Source organism: Callithrix jacchus, chromosome 22 (assembly GCF_049354715.1).
Source record: "Callithrix jacchus isolate 240 chromosome 22, calJac240_pri, whole genome shotgun sequence".
NCBI lineage: Eukaryota > Metazoa > Chordata > Mammalia > Primates > Cebidae > Callithrix > Callithrix jacchus.
In genome coordinates, this window is record NC_133523.1 from 1,522,171 (window position 1) to 1,542,597 (window position 20,427).

Consider the following 20,427-nt stretch of genomic DNA (forward strand, 5'->3'; position numbering starts at 1 on the left):
TGAACTGGGAATCTTGTTTCCAAAAGTTCACCCTGTGGCTGGCCACAGGGATGTCTTTTACTATGGTGGGCGGGGGGAGCAAAGAAAAATAAGTGTTGGGGAGGAGGTGGAGAAATTGGAACCTTTGGTGTTGCACGTGCCTGTAGTCCCAGCTACTCAGGAGGCTGAGGCAGGAGAATCACCTGAACCTGGGAGGTGGAGGTTACAGTGAGCTGAGATCACACCACTGCACTCCAGCCTGGGCGGCAGAGTGAGACTCCATCTCAAAAAAAAAGTAAAGCTCAGTAGAGAATTACCATAGGATCTGGCGATTCACCCCAGGTATACACCCGAAGGCGTAAAAAGCAGGAAAGCAAACAGTTGCACACACACTTCACAGCTCATCACAAGAGCTGTAGGGTGGAAACAGCCAGTGTCTCCAGATGGAGCAAGGGATAAACCCAGCATGGCCACCTTCGGCGTGGACAGGAGAGTGTGGCTTGGACACAGGCCACACCCTGCATGCACCTCGAGGGTGTCACGCTCAGTGAGACTCCAGGCACGACAGGCCACGCAGTGTGTGATCCCGTTTCTAAGACATGTCCAAGACAGGCTGATGCACAGAGACAGGAATCGAATGTGTGCGGGTCAGGGGTGGGGAGGGGCTGGGGAGTGACAGCTGACGGGGATGAGGCTTCCATTTGGGGTGATGGAATGTTCGTGAACTAGATAGAGGTGGTGGGTGCTTACCATTGTGAATGTAATAAAACACTCAGACACTTTAAAATGTTTAATTTTATGTTATGTGAATTTCACCTCAATAACAACCAAATGACCTCGGACACATCAGAGGGACACAGGGGCCCGTGTGGAAGGGGTTCACGATGGTCTGGCTTAGATCAACCTGAGCAACAAAATGAACGTTCACAAGTAGTTTATACTTGGCCGGGCGCGGTGGCTCACGCCTGTAATCCCAGCACTTTGAAAGGCCAGGGCAGGCAGATCACAAGGTCGAGAGATGGAGACCATCCTGGCCCACAGAGGGAAACCCCGTCTGTACTAAAATACAAAAAAATTAGCTGGGCATGGTGGCGCGTGCCCGTGGTCCCAGGTACTCAGGAGGCTGAGGTGGAAGAATCGCTTGAACCCAGGAGGCGGAGGCTGCAGTGAGCCGAGATTGCGCCATTGCACTCCAGCCTGGTGACAGAGCAAGACCTCATTTCAAAAAAAAAAAAAAAAATGTTTTATACTTGGTAGAATAAGGGTCCTCGAGTGGAGCTGGTGGAAGTGCATGCCTGAATAAATGGCCGATGGGCCGAGACCGCTCCTCTTCACAGCAGAGTCCAGTGACTGAATCACAGGCTGGCTGATGGGGGCTTTGGTGCCATCGTGTGAAGTCTCTGCCTTCCCTTCTGGGACTTAAATGCCAGGACAGGAGGTTCAGAAGTAGGCAGGGAAGTCTCATTGCTACTGGGGTCTGGTCACCTACAGATTCAGGGTTCAAGTCAATCTTCTTTTTTTTTTGAGATGGAGTCTCACTCTGTCACCAGGCTGGAGTGCAGTGGCACGATCTCAGCTCACCGCAACCTCCGCCTCCTGGGTTCCAGGTAGCTGGGATTACAGGCGTGTCACCACGACCAGCTAATTTTTGTGTTTTTAGTAGAGACGTGTTGGCGAGGATGGTCTCGATTTCTTGACCTTGTGATCTGCCCGCCTCTGCCTCCCAAACTGCTGGGATTATAGGCGTGAGGCACTGTGCCTGGACCACAGTTTCTTTTTTGAGACAGGGTCTCACTCTGCCACCCAGGCTGGAGGGCAGTGGTGCAGTCGTGGCTCACTGCAGCCTGTAACTTCTGGGCTCAAGCGATTCTCTTTGGCCTCCCAAAGTGCTGGGATTGCAGGTGTGGGCCACTACACCTAGCCTGGGGTCAATGTTTCTTTTTAATTCTTTTTTTTTTTTTTTGAGACGGAGTTTCGCTTGTTACCAGGCTGGAGTGCAATGGCGCGATCTCGGCCCACCGCAACCTCCGCCTCCTGGGTTCAGGCAATTCTCCTGCCTCAGCCTCCCGAGTAGCTGGGATTACAGGCACGCGCCACCATGCCCAGCTAATTTTTTGTATTTTTATTGGAGACAGGGTTTCACCATGTTGACCAGGATGGTCTCGATCTCTCGTGATCCACCCGCCTCGGCCTCCCAAAGTGCTGGGATTACAGGCTTGAGCCACCGCGCCTGGCCTCTTTTTAATTTTTATCTAATTTTTTGAGATAGAGTCTGCCTCTGTTGCTCAGAGCCACTGTGCCCATCCTCCTGGGCAATGTTTTTTTAAAAATCAGAACCAAATCCTGCCAGGCACAGTGGCTCCTGCCTGTAATCCCAGCACTCTGGGAGGCCGAAGTGGGTGGATCACCTGAGGTCAGTTCAAGACCAGTCTGGCCAACATGACAAAACTCCATCTCTACTAAAAATACGAAACTTAGCCAGGCGTGATGGTGTGTGCCGGTAATCCCAGCTACTCGGGAGGCTGAGGCAGGAGAATGGCTTGAATCCCAGAGGCAGAGAGGTTGCAGGGAGCCGAGATCACATCCCTGCACTCCAGCCTGGGCGACACAGTGAGACCCCGTCTCCAAAAATGAATAAATGAATTTCTGTTGTTTGAGCCATGCAGAATCTGTGGTATTTTGCTGTGGGAACTGTTGGAAACTGATACCATAGCTATTTCCATAAACACACTTATGTATGCAGAGTGTGTCTAGGAGGATTTTTAAGAGACTGGCAAGGGCTGGGAAGAACTCAGCTGCAGGGGGACTGTGGCTTTGCCCATGTACTCTTTTTGTAGCTGTTCATTTTTATTTTCCTTTTTAAGACAGGGTTTCACCATGTTGGCCAGGATGGTCTCGATCTCTTGACCTCATGATCCGCCTGCCTCGGCCTCCCAAAGTGCTGGGATTAGAGGCGTGAGCCGCCGCGCCCAGCCTGTTCATTTTTGTAACCCTAATGTGATAGTTTGAAATGTCGGATTCCAATATTCTTCCCTTCAAAACACAAAACCTAATTTCCCTCCCTTTGCACGTAGGCTGGACCTAGGGGGCTTGCTTCTGATGAACACAGTGTGGCGGAAATGATGACGTGAGACTTCTGAGGGTGGGTTGTAAGAGCGCTGTGGCATTCTCCTTGCTCTGAGGAGGGCAGAGGCCATGTTGTGAGGATGCTCAATCAGCGCTGTGTAGGGTTCCCCACAGGAAGGAACTGCACTGTCACTGACAGCCACGTGAGGGCACCGGCTTGGAAGTGGCTCCTCCAGCCCGGGCAGAGCCTTCCTCAGATGAGGCAGCCCTGTCTGATGTCTTAGCCACAAACTCCCAGACACATCACTCCCAAATCCTTGACTGACACAAACTGTGAGACAGCAAATGTTCATTGCTTTTTTTTTTTTTTTGAGATGGAGCCTCGCTCTTGTGGCCCAGGCTGAAATGCAGTGGCACGATCTTCGCTCACCCCAACCTCCGCCTCCTGGGTTCAAGCGATTCTCCAGCCTCAGGGTCCTGAGTAGCTGGGATTACAGGCGCCCACCACCATGCCCGGCTACCTGTATTTTAGTAGAGACGGGGTTTCACTGTGTTGGTCAGGCTGGTCTCGAACTCCTGACTTCAGGCGATCCACCTGCTGTGGCCTCCCACAGTGCTGGGATGACAGGTGAGCCGTTGCACCTGGCCGTTTAAGCTGCTACACCGTGGGGTAACTTTGTTTTTTGGAGATGGAGTTTTGCTTGTTGCCCAGGCTGGAGTGCAATGGCGCAATCTCGGCTCACCGCAGCCTCCGCCTCCTGGGTTCAGGCAATTCTCCTGCCTCAGCCTCCTGAGTAGCTGGGATTACAGGCACGCGCCACCATGCCCAGCTAATTTTTGTATTTTTAATAGAGACGGGGTTTCACCACCTTGACCAGGATGGTCTCAATCTCTTGACCTCGTGATCCACCCGCCTCGGCCTCCCAAAGTGCTGGGATTACAGGTGTGAGCCACCGCGCCCGGCCCATGTGGGGTTGTTAACGCAGCAATGGAGAAACACACTGCAGATACTACTTATGAAACACTTGAAATAATTCAGCGGCTTCTGCCAGCCGTTGGAAAACTCTCCTAGATCTGTAACATTTTGGAGCTGAAAGGACCCCTGGGTCACCTGAGCCACCCCAGCTATAGCCATGGTAACCAAGCCAGCAGCATGATCAACATCTGGGCACGGAGCAGGTTTCAGTGAGGTTTAATACAACGTGCAACGCAACATCCAAGCTGTTTTCAGAAACACAAGTCCGCAGTGGAGCTGTGGATTTCCTCCTGTCCATCCTGAGGACGTGCACTGCTCCAGACACAGCAGGCGCTGAGGGGGGATGAGCTGGCGCCACCAGGCACCTGAGGGAGAGGGACGAGGCAGGGTGAGTAGTAATGTCCTTTCCAGGCTGGGCGCGGTGGCTCAGGCCTGTAATCCCAGCACTTTGGGAGGCTGACGGCGGATCACAAGGTCAGGAGTTTGAGACCATCCTGGCTAACATGTTGAAACCCTGTTTGTACTAAAAATACAAAAATTAGCCAGGCATGGTGGCGCACACCTGTAATCCCAGCTGCTCAGGAGGCTGAGGCAGGAGAATGGCTTCAACCTGGGAGGCGGAGGTTGCAGCGAGTCGAGATGGCACCACTGCACTCCAGCCTAGGTAACAGCAAGACTCCGTCTCAAAAAAAAAAACGTTTCTTGCATATGAAGCTGGCCCCAGACGGCAGCCTGGCAGGGACACTGACATGGTACAGGCCCCAGGCTCCACAGTCGGAAGACACACTGGAGCAGGGGTCTGAGGCCCAGGTGGCGTGGCCTCAGGCCTCAGGCCTCAGGCCGGCATCTGGAAAATGGGGTGTAAGAGCAGGGCCATGCAGGACTGTCACGTGGGTACCGGGCAGACACCTCAACACGGTGGTTCGGAGGGCAGCTGGCATGCAGGAGAAACGTGGATGCTTCCAGGGCCTCACAGGTGCTGGCGAGTGCTCATGGGGGGCCAGCCTCCCCCACCCTGCCTGTACATGGGGCCCCTCACCCAGTTCAGGCTGGGGTGCAGGCCAAGATGGGAGCATGGGTCCACCTGGAAGACTAGCAGGGGGTGTCCAGACAGAGGGCGGGGCCCATGCCCCAACCACACAACCAGGGCTGCAGGGCGGCCAGCTCTATGCCTGTGGTGGGAGGTGCCCGAACGGGCACCCAGGGCCCCGCTCTCAGGCAGACCTCTCCAGGGTGAACAGAGACCTGCCGCCCTGGCTCTGGGAGCCTAGAGAGCCTGATGTTCCACCACCATCCAGCAGTCCGGCAGTCCACCCACCCACCGTGGCCAGGGAGGACGGCCACAGCCCGCTGAGACTTACCGGACGGGTCTGCGAAGGGTCGGTGTGATCAGTCATCCTTTTTAAACTTGCCATTGATGTAAGGAACCCAGTCGAGGATCAGCCGCCAGTCGGTGGCCCACACCAGCCCCACGGTGCTAACAGCGCCCCATGTGTAGGCCGTGGGCCACCTGCCAGGAGAGGTGATGGTCAGGCCTGCTCCAGACGCTGTCTCCAAGAGCGTCTCCCGCCCCACACCTGGGCCCCAGCCTGGTGTCCGCACTGCAGCACAGGCCCTGCCCACACTGCCGGCCCTCAGGAAGCCAGGCTCCTGCCAGGCCAGGACTTGCTCAAGGGGCTGCGGGAGGGGGCGCTGTTGTGGCGAGGCTGGCCCTGGGGAACGTGTAGGTATCTGTCAGTTTGCAGCCATCACCGTGGTGGGTCCAGTCCGAGTGTCATCACGGTCTGCTGCAGTCTGCAGGAACTCATGCTTCCCTGCCCCAGCTGCAGGACTGCAGGATGTGCCATGATCAGAGTCCCAGTTTCCCAGGTGAGGACTCCAAACGACAGAGGGGGCCCTCGCCTGGGGCCACACAGCCGCCGAGGCTCAAGCCTCGGGTTCCAAGCCATGCCCTTGCCCACCGTGGCAGGCACCCTGAGCGTTCCCCGAGGTGCCTGGGCCCAGCATTCTAGGGAGGCGTTCGAACCCTCCTGCGGCCTCCATGGGGCCGCACTTCCAAGGCCAGGCGAGAAAAGACACTCCCGGCACTCGGGCTCACGAGGGGAATCCCAGCACTTTGGGAGGGTGAGGCAGGAGGCTCACTTGAGGCCAGGAGTTTGAGACCAGCCTGGACAACAGAGTGAGACCCCATCTCTACACAAAATTTTCAAAAATTAGGCGAGTGTGGCGGCACATGCCAGTAGTCCCAGGTACTAGGAAAGCTGAGGCAAGAGGGCCGCTTGAGCCCAGGAATCAGAGGCTGCGGTGAGCTGTGACTGCACCACTGCACTCCAGCCTGGGTGAGTATGAGACCATTATCTCAAAAGAAATTATAATTTAAATTAAAAAAGAAAAAGTGATCGGGCGCGGTGGCTCACGCCTGTAATCCCAGCACTTTGGGAGGCCGAGGCGGGCAGATCACCTGAGGTGAGGAGTTCAAGACCAGCCTGGCCAACAGGGCGAAAACCCATCTCTACTAAAAATAGAAAAATTAGCCTGGGGTGGTGGCGGGCACCTGTAATCCCAGTGACTAGGGAGGCTGAGGCGAGAGAATCAGGGGGCGGAGGTTGCAGTGAGCTGAGATCGCCTGCTGGTGGCACACACAGTAGTTTCTGGACCCTGGCAGATGCCACCTTCAGAGCAGGAGTCTTTGCACCTATGTCTTGATGGCATTCTGGGTAATTTTTTTTTTTTGAGATAGAGTCTTGCTCTGTCGCCCAGGCTGGAGTGCAGTGGGGCGATCTCAGCCCACTGCACCCTCTGCCTCCTAGGGTCAAGTGATTCTCCTGCCTCAGCCTCTGGAGCAGCTGGGATTACAGGCACCTGCCACCACGCCTGCCTAATTTTGTATTGTTAGTAGAGACGGGGTTTCACCACATTGGTCAGGCTGGTCTCAAACTCCTGACCTCAGATGATCCACCCACCTCGGTCTCCCAAAGTGCTGGAATTACAGGAGTGAGTTACAGCACCTGGCCCATTTTTTTTCTCTTTTTTTGGAGACAGGGCATAGCTCTGTCACCCAGGCAGGAGGGCAATGAAGTCACCATTCACTGTAGCCTTGACCTGCCGGGCTCAAGGGCCTCTCCCATCTGAACCTCCAGAGTAGCTTTATTTTTATTTTTCTGAGACGGAGTCTCGCTGTCACAGTCTCTGCTCACTGCAACCTCCATCCCCCAGGTTCAAGAGGTTCTCCTGCCTCAGCCTCCCAAGTAGATGGGTTTAGAGACGCCTGTCACCATGCCTCACAAATTTTTGTAATTTTAGTTGAGACCGGGTTTCCCCATGTTGGCCAGGATGCTCTCGAACTACTGGCCTCAGGTGATCCCCTTACCTCAGCCTCCCAAAGAGATTTCAGGCACCAGTCACCTTTTTGTAGGGACAGGCTCAGGCTGGTCTCAAACTCCAAGGTTCAAGCCACCCTCCCACCTTTGCCTCCAGTAGCCGGGAGTACAGACAGGCACCAACATGCCCCGATACGTTTTTAGTGTTTTGTAAAGATGGGCTCATTGTGTTGTCTAAGCTGGTCTCCAACTCCCAGGCTCAAGTGATTCTCCAGCCCAGGCCTCCCGAATCCCTGAGATCACAGCGGGGAACCACCGCGCCCGGGTATGACATTGCTGCTATTTTTATGCTTTTTTTTTTTTTTTTTTTTTTGAGACGGAGTTTCGCTCTTGTCACCCAGGCTGGAGTGCAATGGCGCGATCTCGGCTCACCGCAACCTCCGCCTCCTGGGTTCAGGCAATTCTCCTGCCTCAGACTCCCGAGTAGCTGGGATTACAGGCACGCGCCACCGTGCCCAGCTAATTTTTGTATTTTTAGTAGAAATGGGGTTTCACCATGTTGACCAGGATGGTCTCGATCTCTTGACCTCGTGATCCACCCGCCTTGGCCTCCCAAAGTGCTGGAATTACAGGCGTGAGCCACCGAGCCCGGCCTTTTTATTGTTTTTGAGACTGAGTTTTGCTCTGTCACCCAGGCTGGAGTGCAATGGAGCAATCTCAGCTCACTGCAACCTCCCCCGCCTGGGTTCCAGTGATTCTCCTGCCTCAGCTTCCGGAGTAGGTGGGATTACAGGCACGTGCCAGCACACCTGGCTGATTTTTGCAATTTTCGTAAAGACCCATGTTGGCCAGGCTGGTCTTGAACTCATGACCTCAGGTCATCTGCCCGCCTTAGCCTCCCCAAACGCTGGGATAAAAGGTGGTAGTCACCGCACCTGGCCAGGCCTTGCTTCTTAGCATCCCACGTGGAAACACCAAACAACCCTACAGAGGCCACGCCCAGCCTGGCTCCCATGGGGGTCACTCCCATGCCGACCTCCCGCCCAGGTGGGATCAGGAGCAGCTGCGGCTTTCACTACTCGTAAAAAATCATCGCCGGGCGCGGGGGCTCACGCCTGTAATCCCAGCACTTTGGGAGGCCGAGGCGGGTGGATCACGAGGTCAAGAGATCGAGACCATCCTGGCCAACATGGTGAAACCCCGTCTCTACTAAAAATACAAAAATTAGCTGTGCATGGTGGCGCGTGCCTGTAATCCCAGCTACTCGGGAGGCTGAGGCAGGAGAATCGCCTGAACCCAGGAGGCGGAGGTTGCGGTGAGCCGAGATCGCGCCATTGCACTCCAGCCTGGGTGACAAGAGCCAAACTCCGTCTCAAAAAAAAAAAAAAAAAAAATCATAATAACCAAAACAATGGCAAAGGTCGAAAACGTCGTGGGTGCTGGACTGGGGTTCGGGCCTCAGCGCCTTCAGTGCGCCTCGGTCCAGGGGGTCACCACTCAGATCCCCCGGTAGAGATGGGGAAACTGAGGCTCAGAGCTGCGTAGTCGCGGAGCCGAGCATGCTGGGGATTTGCCTTGGGTCCGCCACGTCCGGTTCGCGCCCGGACGCTATGCTCCGCCTCTCGGCCTCAGTTTCCCCCTCTGTCACCGGGCACAGTAGGGGACCTGGGCCCGGCCCCCAGGAACGGGCACAAACGCGGAACGCAGCGGCGCGAGGCTGGGCCGGGGCAGGAACGCGGGTGGGGCGGTGGGGCTGCGTTCTCACCAGTTCTTGAGCAGCTCCCGGTAGCGCGGGCCCAGGAACCGGGTCAACATCGCGGCGGAGCAGCACCCTCAGGGTGACCCAGTCCGGCCGACCCGGACACAGTGCGCAGGCGCGGCCGCGGTGCGCAGGCGCGCTGGGACCAAAAAAAAAAAAAAAAAAAAAAACCCGCCCTGCACGCGCAGACCCGGAAGCCACTTACAGTAACTTCCGGCGAGGGTTGCAAGACCGCGGAGCGGTGGCCCTCCCCCAAGTGGGCGGGGTCAGGACGGGGGTTTTGACCACGTGCTCTGGAGGCGGATTGTGCTTCCGAGCTCCCGCGGTGAGGGTGGGCCCCAGCCATGGGGCTGCGGGACGGTGACTTTGTGCCCCTAGTATGTCCTAGAACGTTATCTACAGTGAAGGAGACTGAGGTCCAGCGGGGTTGGGTGTTGCCCAGAGCCACACAGAGGGGAAGGGCTGGGATTGGAGCCCACTTTTGGAGGCGTCAGTCGTCCATGCCTCGCTGTAGGACTTTGGCCGAGCGGCAGTGCTTCCCTGAGCCCTCAGTGTGGGCATCCTGGGTTGCCCGCTGCTTGGAAGCCTAGTCGGAAATCTCTCTGCAGGGTGATCCCTCATCCTGGCAGCAGAGGGAGGCCTGGCTCCTCGCACGGTGAACGTCTCGGGATGCTCTCGGCTGATGGCAGGCACGTCCTTCTGGTTCCTGCTTTCCGCTGCACCCGGCTTGCTTGGGCTCGCTTTCTCCGGCCCGGGCCGCCTCTGCTGTCCCACAGCCCGGCGCAGCATCGGAAATGCTCACTCAGCTCCCAGCCTCCCGCCTGCACACCAGGCCAGTGTGGGCAGAAGGAAGAGGGGCACATTCCTAGACACCGCCATGGCGCTTTTGAGCCTTTCCCACCATTTTCAAGAGCTGCCTCCCTCAGGAAGCCCTCCTGGACTGCCTGACCCCCAGGCACCTTGACAGCATGCACGGAAAGGCCAGTAGCCTAGAGAGGGGAGTGGGCGTGATTTGTCTCTGGGGCTCCAGCGTGCCCTGCAGGCCTGGTGGTAAGGAAGGGACACCATGAGTTCGTGTGCTCAGCCTGCCCTGTCCTCTTGGGGCCAGCCCACCTCGGCGTCCCAAAGTGCTGGGATTACAGACGTGAGCCACCCGGCTTGGCCTAAATGCATATTTCAAAAGTTGATTTCCGGCAGGAATTTAGAAATTTAGAGGTGAGCTGGTTGCTGCGAGTGGCGGACAGGGGTCCCTAAGCACCTTCCATCAACTCCGGGCCACTCTCTTCCTCTTAAAAAAAAATACACATGGGGTCTCACTACGTTGCCCAGGCTGGACTGGAACTCCTGGCCTCAGGCGATCCTCCCACCTCACCCCCCCTGAACTGCTGGGACAGGCGTGAGCCATGCACCTTCTCCTCCCTAAGGCACTTGTGCACCAAAGCGCTCTCTCCTGGGCCCACCCACCTCAAACGGCCAGGAAGGCCTCCTTCCACCCCCACCCTGTAGAGGAGCGGGGCAGTCCAGCTGTGCCCTCGCACACAGATGGAGCAGGGAAGCCCCTGGCACAACAGCAGATGCCAGTGTGCACCTTAGGGTGAGCAACACCCCTGCAGCTCCTGCCACACCTCTTCCCCCGCAGAGAGCCTTGTCCATGGGTTCTGCGGGTGTCCGGTGTGGAGGAAGTCGCTGATGCCCCGCTTGGGAGTGTGGAGTTGATGCTGCCAGCAACAGGGAGTCATGGAAGGTTCTGGAGGGGCAGTCACGGGCTCAGACTTCCGCCAACTGGAGAGCATTAAGGGGCAGTGGAGAAGTCAGTTCCGACAGGCTGGGGCAACGTGGGGAGATCAGGAGCCCCGGGGCTGGGAGGACCGCAGGTCCTGGACTGTTCCCATGCTCCCCACTGCTGCCCCCAGGAAGCCGCCTTTCCCCGGAAGCCAAGCCTGCTTCCCGGTGGCCTGGAGGCCCGGGTATAGGTGCAGGTTAGCAGCTGCCCTGGGAGCTGTGTGCCGGGGTTCCGAGCCAGCAGTCCCTGTGAGGAACCACAGTCCTGGCTGCACTCGCTGAGGCGAGTGTCAGGGGCCAAGAATTCGGGGCGAGACCTCAGACCTGCCCCCCAGTTCCCTTCCTAAGCACGCGACACCAGAAAGGATCGGGGTGGCCAAGCGTCGTTATAAAACATCACGTTTATTGCTACAGTGCTGTTATGTACAGGACAGGTCTCTGGATCCACTTCAAAGGGATCATTTAAAAGTCCCAATAATCCAGCCAGCTGTGTAGACACGTACAAAATTATTTTATTTAAAAAACACATTTTTTGAAAACCATCTTGAGGCACTCAGAGCACCCCCCGGCCCCCCACCCCATAGCTCTGGTTTCCCCCATAAACTGCTGCAGTTTCTTCCTCCTCATGCGGGTGAATCTCATTTAAATTCTATGCGGAACACACTGCTCCGGAGGCGACAGGGCCACTGCCCACCCAGACCTAGGGGCAGGGACCAGAGGCAAAACGAGTGGGAGAAAGGCAGGTTCCCTAAGAGACCCCATCCCCAGGGCCTGGGGACGCCATGGAAGAAGGAGACCCAGCTGGACAGCCCCTCCCCTCCACCCGGCCCGGGCTGGGGCAGATCCTGGGCCTTGGGGTTCCCCTTCGATCTGCCATTGGGCCCAGGCTCCCCAGCCAGGCTGGGAAGGGGAGTCAGGCAGCCCAGTTTCTTGGGGGTGGCACTGGGGGAGACGCCCGAGCTGCTGCTGCGGTGTGGAGTCAGCCTGGGATCCACAAGGCCTCAATGTGGGGAGGGAGAAGGGCAAAGGCAGGTGCCTCACAGGCCAGGCCCACGGGTAGTGCCACCGAGACCATGGCTGTGGCCTGTGTGGAGCGGAAGGGGATCTCGGGGCAGCCTGCTGGAAGAGCTGGTAACCCTCGTGGCAAGAGGCCAGCCAAGGGGACTGGAGAGGCCTGGGTGCTGGGACAGGTGGGCCGCCCCGCTGGTTCTGTGGCAGTCGGACACACAGCCCAGGGCCTTCGTGGGGCTCAGGGACCAGCACTGTCTCCAGCTCCAGCCGATCCTGCCCTTGGGTCCCACCGTGGGAGGGCAGCAGGTGTGGCCCCGCCCCGGGATGCTTCCCAGCGTTGGGGAATGCCGCCAGGATGCATCCTGTCCATGCCAATGGCCCTCCGCTGTGACAGGGACATGCAGGGGTGGGGGTGTCTTGTGCTGGCCCCAAACTTGCACCCCCTCAGCCAGAGTCTGGAGCATGGGCTTGGGTTCTTGAAGCAACGTAGCGAAGGACAGGGTGGTCTGGGAGGCCCCAGCACCGGGCTCCAGGGTGTGGCCCTGTGCCAGGGATCGCTGGTCCCAGACAAAATGCCCCATTTCAGAAAAGGACGCAGGTTCCAAGAGAGAGCAGCTTATGGGGGCCTGGGGAGGACGCTGCGTGGGCAGCCCTGGGGGCTGGAGCTGCTTGGCAGAGTCACCTGGGAGGGTCAGAGCCACCTTGCTGATGTCCCTTCCCCTATGCCCAGATCTGCCCCTTCGTGAGGGGAAGAGGGTGGGGCAGGGCAGCCCCAAGGAGCCTTCACTGGGGGAATGCCCAGGCGTCACTCTGCACGAGACAAAACCCAGAGGGGAGCCTCCGCCATGAAGCAGAAGCCCGGCCGCCTGCCCGGCTCCCCGCTCCGTCTGCGTGCGCTGCCTTCCGGGGCAGGGCGTAGGGACTCGGGGTTACACGGGGTCTTAATCATCGGGTTGACCAGGAAACGCAATGCTCCGTCTAGAAACAGCAGCAGAAGTAGCGAGAGACACGGAACTTTTATACAAAAAAAGTGTTGCTTACAAAACATATGCAAAAAAAAAAGCTTTAAAAAAACCAGAGACCAAAGGCAGCATCCTTGCTCATTTTTATCTATTAAGAAAAAAAAAAAATCTCGTAACTAATGTTTTTATTTTCCTTAAAAAAAATAGTACGCGTAGGCACGATTTGCTGGTGGCTTTTGGAGCGCGAGCCAGGTTTCCACGGCACCCCCTCCAGTCACGTTTCCGTTTCTCCACATTTCATAGTTAAGGCATTTTCTCTTTTCTGACAAAGTGTCTGTTTTGCTGCTTTCTTGTTTACTGCAAAGAAACATACGATCCTGTGGGCCCAGGCAAAGGGCCGAGACGCAGCTTCAGGATCCACGGGGCAGATCACGGGGTGACATGGTGGCTGAGATTTGGGGGTGGGGGATCGAAGCCAGTGAGGGGTGAGCTGGGGTCCCAGGAACTCCCGGGCCCGGCGTCGCCTTCGTCACCCGCTTCGCTCTGAAACTCGTCAGGCCGGTGCCGGCTGGATGCTGACAAAAAGCATGTGAGCTGCGGATGCGGATGAGGCCCAGGGCCTCGGGTGGCTGCTCTGGGCCCTGCACACGGGGCTGAGGGTGGGTGGCTTCTCCCACGGAGGCGTACCTTTCACATGTGCCCGGTGGGGTTGTGGGTCTCACTCAGGCCTGGGTGGGCCGCGGAAAGCACCATCTGGGGGTCTCCAACCACACCCGACACCTTCTCCTCTTCTCGCCGTTTCAAACAGGCGGCTTTGGGGTTCAGGTTCCGCTCTGGGGGTAGGGGGAGAGCTCTGTGGGAGAGGGTCCCTGGGAGGAGGAGTGGTGGGGAGAGAGTGGGGTACAGGATGTCGGGGAGGTGGGGTGGGTGCCGGGCCCCGTCACGTGTGGCCACCTGCATCTCCAGCTCTCACCTCCTTCCTTGAGAAGGCTGGCGGGGTGGGGTGGGGGGGTTGTAAAGAAGAGACTGGGTATCAGAGGGTGTCTGGGGAAGGTCACAGGATCTGAGGCCAGCCACAGAGACAGAAATGTGGAGAGTCCGGGGCCAGCAAGCATAGGGGGACGCCGGCATGTGCACTGGGGTGAGGGAAGGGGAGGGTGCGGGGCCGCCTGGCCGGGGAGCCTACCTCGCACCTGCTGCTCCAGCCCCAGGATGACCTGCACGGCCTGCTGCAGGATGAGCAGCTTGGTCTGTGCTTTGTCCGACTTGAGGTGCATCTGGCACATGCGCCCCAGCTCCCGGAAGGCCTCGTTAATATCCCGCACGCGCACCCGCTCCCGCGCGTTATTGGCCATACGCCTCTCCCGGTCCCTCAGGTCCTTCTCCTCCAGGGACAGCACCTCCTCCGTACTGCTGGGTCACAGCACCGAGGCCTCTGTTAGTGATGTGCCAGGGCTGGGCGGGAGGGCGGCGCTGGGCGGCGGAGAGGGTATCCAGCTACTTGTGTGTGTGTGTGGTGTTGCGTGCAGCCGTGTGGGTACCTGGCTGGTGCTGGTGTGGGCAGCAGTGCGGGTTCATGGACAGTACTGGTGCATGGACGGTGCTGGCGTGGGCAGCAGTGCGGGTGCACGGACGGTGCTGGTGTATGGATGGTGCTGGTGTATGGACGGTGCTGGCGTGGGCAGCAGTGAGGGTGCACGGACGGTGCTGGTGTATGGACGGTGCTGGCGTGGGCAGCAGTGCGGGTGCACGGACGGTGCTGGTGTATGGACGGTGCTGGTGTATGGACGGTGCTGGTGTATGGACGGTGCTGGTGTATGGACGGTGCTGGCGTGGGCAGCAGTGCGGGTGCACGGACGGTGCTGGTGTATGGACGGTGCTGGCGTGGGCAGCAGTGCGGGTGCACATGCTGATGCACCTGCCGTGACACCTGTGAAAATGTGCTCCTCTGTGCGCAGAAGTGCTTCCCGGAAAGCAGCGGAGCGTGTGTGTGCGTGTGTGTGTGTTGAGTGGCTGGCCAGGTGCACGCGCCCTCAGCTCTAGAGGAGGCTATGGATGTGTCACATCCAAGGACCAAGGTCTGACTGTCCCCAGGACGTTTGTGTGGAAGGAGGCGGGGCCCTGCTTCCGCCCGGTGCAGTAACTGGTTCTCCCTTGACCCTGTTCACTGTGGGCCCCGGGCAGGGCTGGGGCACAGGGGGTCCCAGTGTCTGCTCCTCTCTATTTATCCCTCTCGAGATAATCACCTTCCCGCCCTGGGCAGTAGCTTGCGGGGTGATGAACAGCTAGGCCTGGCCAGACCCACTTTGGACAGAGGTCTTTGAAGACAGGCTCACCAGGCAAAGGCCTGGGCCATCCCCAAAACCCGGCACTGCGGAGTCCAGGACTCGAGTTGGGACTCACATGGAGCAAACCAACTCCCATCCCGAGACCCCCACACCCCGAGGGGGAGCCACAGAAATGCACACTCCCCACAGTGAACTCTGGCTGCCCCAAGGTGAGCCCCACCTGCAGCACCTGCCCTGGCTGGGAGCGCTGGCCCCTGAGACGCCTGTCGTCACTGCCACCGTGAATGGTCGCAGTGGCAGCTCGGGCTCCCAGTGCCTGCTCTGTGCCAGGCCCAGGGCTGAGCCTCCTCTCCCCGAGCCGCATGGAGCCGGCAAGCGGTCGCTGCTGCCCCGGAGGCAGGTCTCGGGCCAGGCCTATGTGCGGTGTGGCCCTGCACAGGTGACTTCGCTCTGTTCCCCCAGCGCCTATTCGGTAGAATGGATGCCAGTCCCCATCAGGGCACCCACATCTCTGGGCTGTGGTGATGAAATGGGCGAAGGCCTGTCCCGGTGCCCGGCATGCCTGGTGCCCTGCCCTAGTCCCTGGGGGGCTGCCTCACCCACCTGCCTGCCCAGCCTTTGTGGCCTGAGGGGATCCCTCCAGGTGGCGGGGACGGCCCCTGGAGCCCAGGACAAGCGCACAGACCAAACTGACAGTGAGGGCCGGGGGCTTCGTGTGCCCCAGGTCAGTTTCTTCCCGGAAGCCCTGATGGGGGCTTTGGGGGAGGAAAGGCCCTGAGGCTGCAGCCCGGCCTCCTGTGCTCGGGCAGCAAGTGCGAGGTGAGGAGGGGCTGCCACAGGAAGCAGAGGGGCGGGTGGGCGGGATGGAGGGGAGAGCAAAGGGCAGACAGCAGAGGCGGGCTACACACACGGCTGGAGACTCGGAAACCTTAGAGCGAAGGGGACAGCGGGTCGGCCGGGCCAGGGCTCTGGCTCCGGTCCCAGCAACAGTGCTGCAGGAGAGAAAGGGTTAACAGGGTGCAGGCGGAGAGAGGAAGGAGTTAAGGAAGCAGCGGCCAGCAGGGGGAGGGAGTCGGCTCACATCCGGGGTGGGCAGGTCTGTCGATCCTTCATCCCCCCTGGCCCTGGGAATTGGGGTGATGAACACCCACCCAGAGACGGGGAAAGTGACTCGGGGGGAGTGACAAGCTCATGGCCCTGCGTGGCATCTGCTTGAGGGGAAGGAGCCAGGGTGCTCTGCACACCAGCTCCTGTCTCTGGGCTCTGGGCCCTGCGAGCCTGGCTCTGGGCTTCCCGAGGAGGAGGACAGGGCAGGTGGGAGCCCCTGGGGTGGGGGTGCAGTTCTGAGCCACAGAGCCCTGGCCTGCGGGCTTAGAGGTCCACAAACAGTCCGGTCCTCCCACTGCGGAGGGGACGCTGAGGCCGGCAAACAGGAGGGCGGGCCGTCAGGAGGGGCAGTCACTGCAGTGAGGTCAGGGGGTGAGTGAGGGGCAGTCATTGCAAGGGGCCACTGCTGCAGAGGGAAGCTTGGCTCCAGGAAGGCGGGTGGGGAAGGAGAGCGAGGGCAGGAACACGAGGGAGGGTGGCACTGCGGGGACGCTGGTGGCCCGCGCCCCCACTGACCTCGCACTTGCTGCTCCAAGTTCAGGATGACCGAGACGGCCTGGTGCAGGATGAGCAGTTTGGTCTGGGGCTTCTCGCTGTTGAGGTGCAGCTGGCACATGCGCCCCAGCTCCTTAAAGGCCTCGTTGATGTCGCGGACCCGTAGCCGCTCCCGGGCGTTATTGGCCACCCGGCGCTCCTTCTCCCGCTCGGCCTTCTGCTCTGGGGGGAGAAGGTCGTCCTCGTCCTCGTCTGGGCTACGGGGGAGGGCGCCAGGAGGGGGCCAGAGGGAGACAGTGAGGTTGGGGGACGGGCGTGGGGCCCGCCGACGGCCTCCCGGTGTGGGTGCGGTGTGCATGTGGCCTGTGTGCGTGTGCGTCCTGACGGGCTGGGGGTGGGAAGGGCCGAGGTGGGGGCTGGCACCTGGTCCGGGCACGGGGGGCCTTCAGCTCCTTCTTCTCCTCCTCCGAGTGGTCGGCTGCTGAGGTGTTCTCCTCGTCCTCCTTTTCCTCACGCTTGATTTCGCCGGCGGCAGTTCCCGTGGCACCTGCTCGCCCTAGCCCTGCAACAGGCCAGGGGTCAGGGGCTGAGAGCGGCCTCCAAGGCCACCTGACACATCTCCTTGTGCTCCTGTGGTGAGGGGCTTGGGCCCTCCTGGAAAAAACCAGGTCTTTGCCAAAATTAAAAACAAAAAAAACGAACAACCAGAACCGGATCCCTACCTCACACCACATGTCCTGCCCAACGCCAGACAGACTTAAGGACTAGAGGGTGAAAGGGAAAGAGCTTCACCATCTTTGGAAGAAAGTGCAGAAATTCTGTGGCAACTCGGGCGGGGACCTATTAAAATGCTAAAAGAACTTTTTTTTGGGGGGGGGGGAGGGAAGAAAACTTTAAATCATTGACTTAAAAATATGGAACACAGCCAGGTGCAGTGGCTGACACCTGTAATCCCAGCACTTTGGGAGGCCGAGGCGGGCGGATCACAAGGTCAGGAGATCGAGACCACCCTGGCCAACACAGGGAAACCCCGTCTCTACTAAAAATACGAAAAAATTAGCTGGGCTTGGTGGCGCGTGCCTGTAATCCCGGATACTCGGTAGGCTGAGGCAGGAGAATTGCCTGAACCCAGCAGGCGAAGATTGCGCCACTGAACTCCAGCCTGGGCGACAGAGTGAGACTCGATTATGTCTCAAAAAAAAAAAAAAGAAACACTTCAGGAATTATCATGTCATCTCTGTGAAAACGCTATGCCAATCGGTCATCTCATTTTAGTCACGTGCTGTCCAAGCAGATACCCCAAGAAGTGTTTTTAAAAAGAACACAGGCCAGGCACAGTGAGTGACTCGGGCCTGTAATCCCAGCACTTTGGGAGGCTGAGGTGGGAGGATCAAGGCTACAGTGAGCTGTGATCACGCCCCTGCGCTCTGTGTGAGAGGGTGAGACCCTGTCTCAAGAAAACCCTAATTAAATAAGTAAAAAAGAAAAACCCACAAATCAACAAGCTCAACTGCGTGAAAATCCAGAGTTCTGATCAGCAGAGGCACCAGGAAAACGAAAGGCTGTGCCACGGAATACAGGACACGGGCCACGGAATACAGGACACGGGCCACGGAATACAGGACACGGGCCACAGACGAAGCCAGCGGGGGACGACCTCCCACCTGTACAGGGAACTCTGACACGTCAATGAAAGACGACAACAATGAAGTTCTTCAGTAGGAAAATAAGCAAGGTACCCAAACAGGCACCTCATCAACAGGGAGACCACGTGGCCAGAAACACGTGGAAGTCCGCCTCAGCCCAGCGGGAAATTAAGGAAACGCATATGAGGGCTGCAATACGCTTATCTTTTTTTTTTTTTCTCTGAGACGGAGTTTCACTCTTGTCACCCAGGCTGGAGTGCAATGGCGCCATCTCGGCTCACCGCAACCTCCGCCTCCTGGGTTCAGGCAATTCTCCTGCCTCAGCCTCCCGAGTAGCTGGGATTACAGGCACACGCCACCATGCCCAGCTAATTTTTTGTATTTTTAGTAGAGATGGGGTTTCACCATGTTGACCAGGATGGTCTCGATCTCTCGACCTCGTGATCCACCCGCCTCGGCCTCCCAAAGTGCTGGGATTACAGGTGTGAGCCACCGCGCCCGGCCTACGCTCCCCTTTCATACCCACTGAGCTGGCAGAGTCGAGAGGCCTGAACATCCAAAGTCCTGCCTGTGGGAGGGGAAGCCGGTATCTCTGCTTTGGAGAACTAACTACTCATGAGCCTTTCCTGAGTTGACGACGGGTCTATCACGCCCTTGATCAGCAGGTCGGCAGGAAAGCTAATGTTGGCGAGTTCTCGTGCCCCACAGCCAGGTCAGGGGCGACAGTGCGCTCACAGTGGGAACCCCTGACTCACACCACACACGTGCCCCACACGCAACGTCAGCCAGCAAACCAAGGGGCAGAAAACACGCCAGTCGGACGCTGTGTTCGTGAACTTCCGTAACAGTTAAAGCTTAAAGGCACACGGCTGCCCCGAAAGAAAGCAGCCACTCTGCGTTCAGCAGGCAAAGGCCTGGGCCATCCCCAAAACCAGGGTTTGGGGAGTCCAGGACTCAAGAGTCAGGGCTCACATGGAGCAAACCAGCTCCCATGCCCCGAGACCCCCACATCCTGAGGGGGAGCCTCAGAAATGTGCCTGCTCCCCACAGTGAACTCCGGTTCAATCAGCCAACATCAGTCACCAGGACCAGCCCATAGGAGGGAAACAAGAGAGCTTGTGGGTGTAAGACTGAGCTCAGGACCGTCCCGGGCACTGTCGACCCGTGAGCCCGGGACCCTTCTCTGAGGTGGAGCCGTCCCCGGCACTGCCGACCCGTGAGCCCGGACCCTTCTCTGGGGTGGAGCCGTCCCCGGGCACTGTCGACCCGTGAGCCCGGACCCTTCTCTGGGGTGGAGCCGTCCCCGGCACTGTCGACCCGTGAGCCCGGACCCTTCTCTGGGGTGGAGCCGTCCCCGGCACTGCCGACCCGTGAGCCCGGACCCTTCTCTGAGGTGGAGCCGTCCCAGACACTGCAGGGTGCTGAGCAGCACTGCTGACCCCCACTCACTCCATGCTGGGGGCACCCCCAGCCCTGACAACCACAGATGTCCCCAGGCATCACCCGGTGTCCCCTGGGGCAGAGCTGCTGCGGTGATAAAAATCAAGGTCCCTGGGAGGGCTTACTGGAAGGCATTCCTGGCGTGGTGTTGGGATGCGGCTGGGAACGGGCCCACAGTGACCCCGCCTCCTCCTGGGCCTCTCCGGGTGTCAGATGCTGACAATCCCCAGGCCCAGGCAGATTTGGCCCAAACCCGTTCCTTTGTCCCCTTCCTTATGGGGTTCTCAGCCCCAGAGCTACCCGCAGCTCGGGCCACCCTGCCTCCTCTCACGTCGCCCTCAGGAGAGGCAGAGCCCACCCACCGCTCACCCATCCATGAACCCTGGACCAGCCCTGTGGCCTCTGCCCTGGACCCACAGTGCCACTCATGGTTTGTCCTCCAAGCCGCCACCAGAGGGTGTCTGTGAACACCCATCCCTCCTCACTGCAGCCTCCAGGACTGCTACCTCCCTCGCCATCAAAGCCTGAGTCCTCCCTGCAGCCCACATGGCCCCGCACGACCTCCCCTCTCCCCCTCCCCCTCCTCCCCTCTCCCC

The 20,427-nt window shown here is 58.8% G+C and overlaps 2 protein-coding genes across 28 annotated transcripts in view; both read right to left on the bottom strand.

The window, feature by feature from the left end:
• Nucleotides 1-4,221: 4,221 nt before the first annotated feature.
• UQCR11 (ubiquinol-cytochrome c reductase, complex III subunit XI) lies at nt 4,222-9,211 on the bottom strand. 2 transcript variants are annotated; one of them, XM_035290334.3, is made up of 3 exons: nt 9,107-9,211; nt 5,383-5,531; nt 4,222-4,386 (listed from the first exon to the last, which is right to left on the bottom strand). In XM_035290334.3, the coding sequence occupies exons 1-2, from the start codon at nt 9,154-9,156 to the stop codon at nt 5,411-5,413; spliced, it is 171 nt and encodes a 56-aa protein (XP_035146225.1). In that variant the 5' UTR covers nt 9,157-9,211; the 3' UTR covers nt 4,222-4,386; nt 5,383-5,410. The 2 variants fall into 2 exon arrangements, with proteins under 2 accessions (XP_035146225.1, XP_035146226.1); XM_035290335.3 differs by having other exon boundaries at nt 4,222-4,544.
• A 2,054-nt stretch (nt 9,212-11,265) lies between these two features.
• Nucleotides 11,266-20,427, bottom strand: part of TCF3 (transcription factor 3) — a 42,073-nt gene continuing 32,911 nt past the window's right edge. For 10 of the 26 annotated variants that reach the window (XM_078361397.1, XM_078361390.1, XM_078361386.1 and 7 more), the window contains 4 exons: nt 17,169-17,307; nt 16,767-17,002; nt 13,543-13,688; nt 11,266-13,212 (listed from right to left, as the gene is read on the bottom strand). In XM_078361397.1, the coding sequence (XP_078217523.1) occupies nt 13,546-13,688; nt 16,767-17,002; nt 17,169-17,307 (518 nt within the window). In that variant the 3' untranslated portion in view covers nt 11,266-13,212; nt 13,543-13,545. Of the gene's footprint in view, nt 13,213-13,542; nt 13,689-14,041; nt 14,269-16,766; nt 17,003-17,168; nt 17,308-20,427 lie in introns of all 26 variants that reach the window. The other 16 variants (XM_078361401.1, XM_078361400.1, XM_078361391.1 and 13 more) reach the window with 6 other exon arrangements.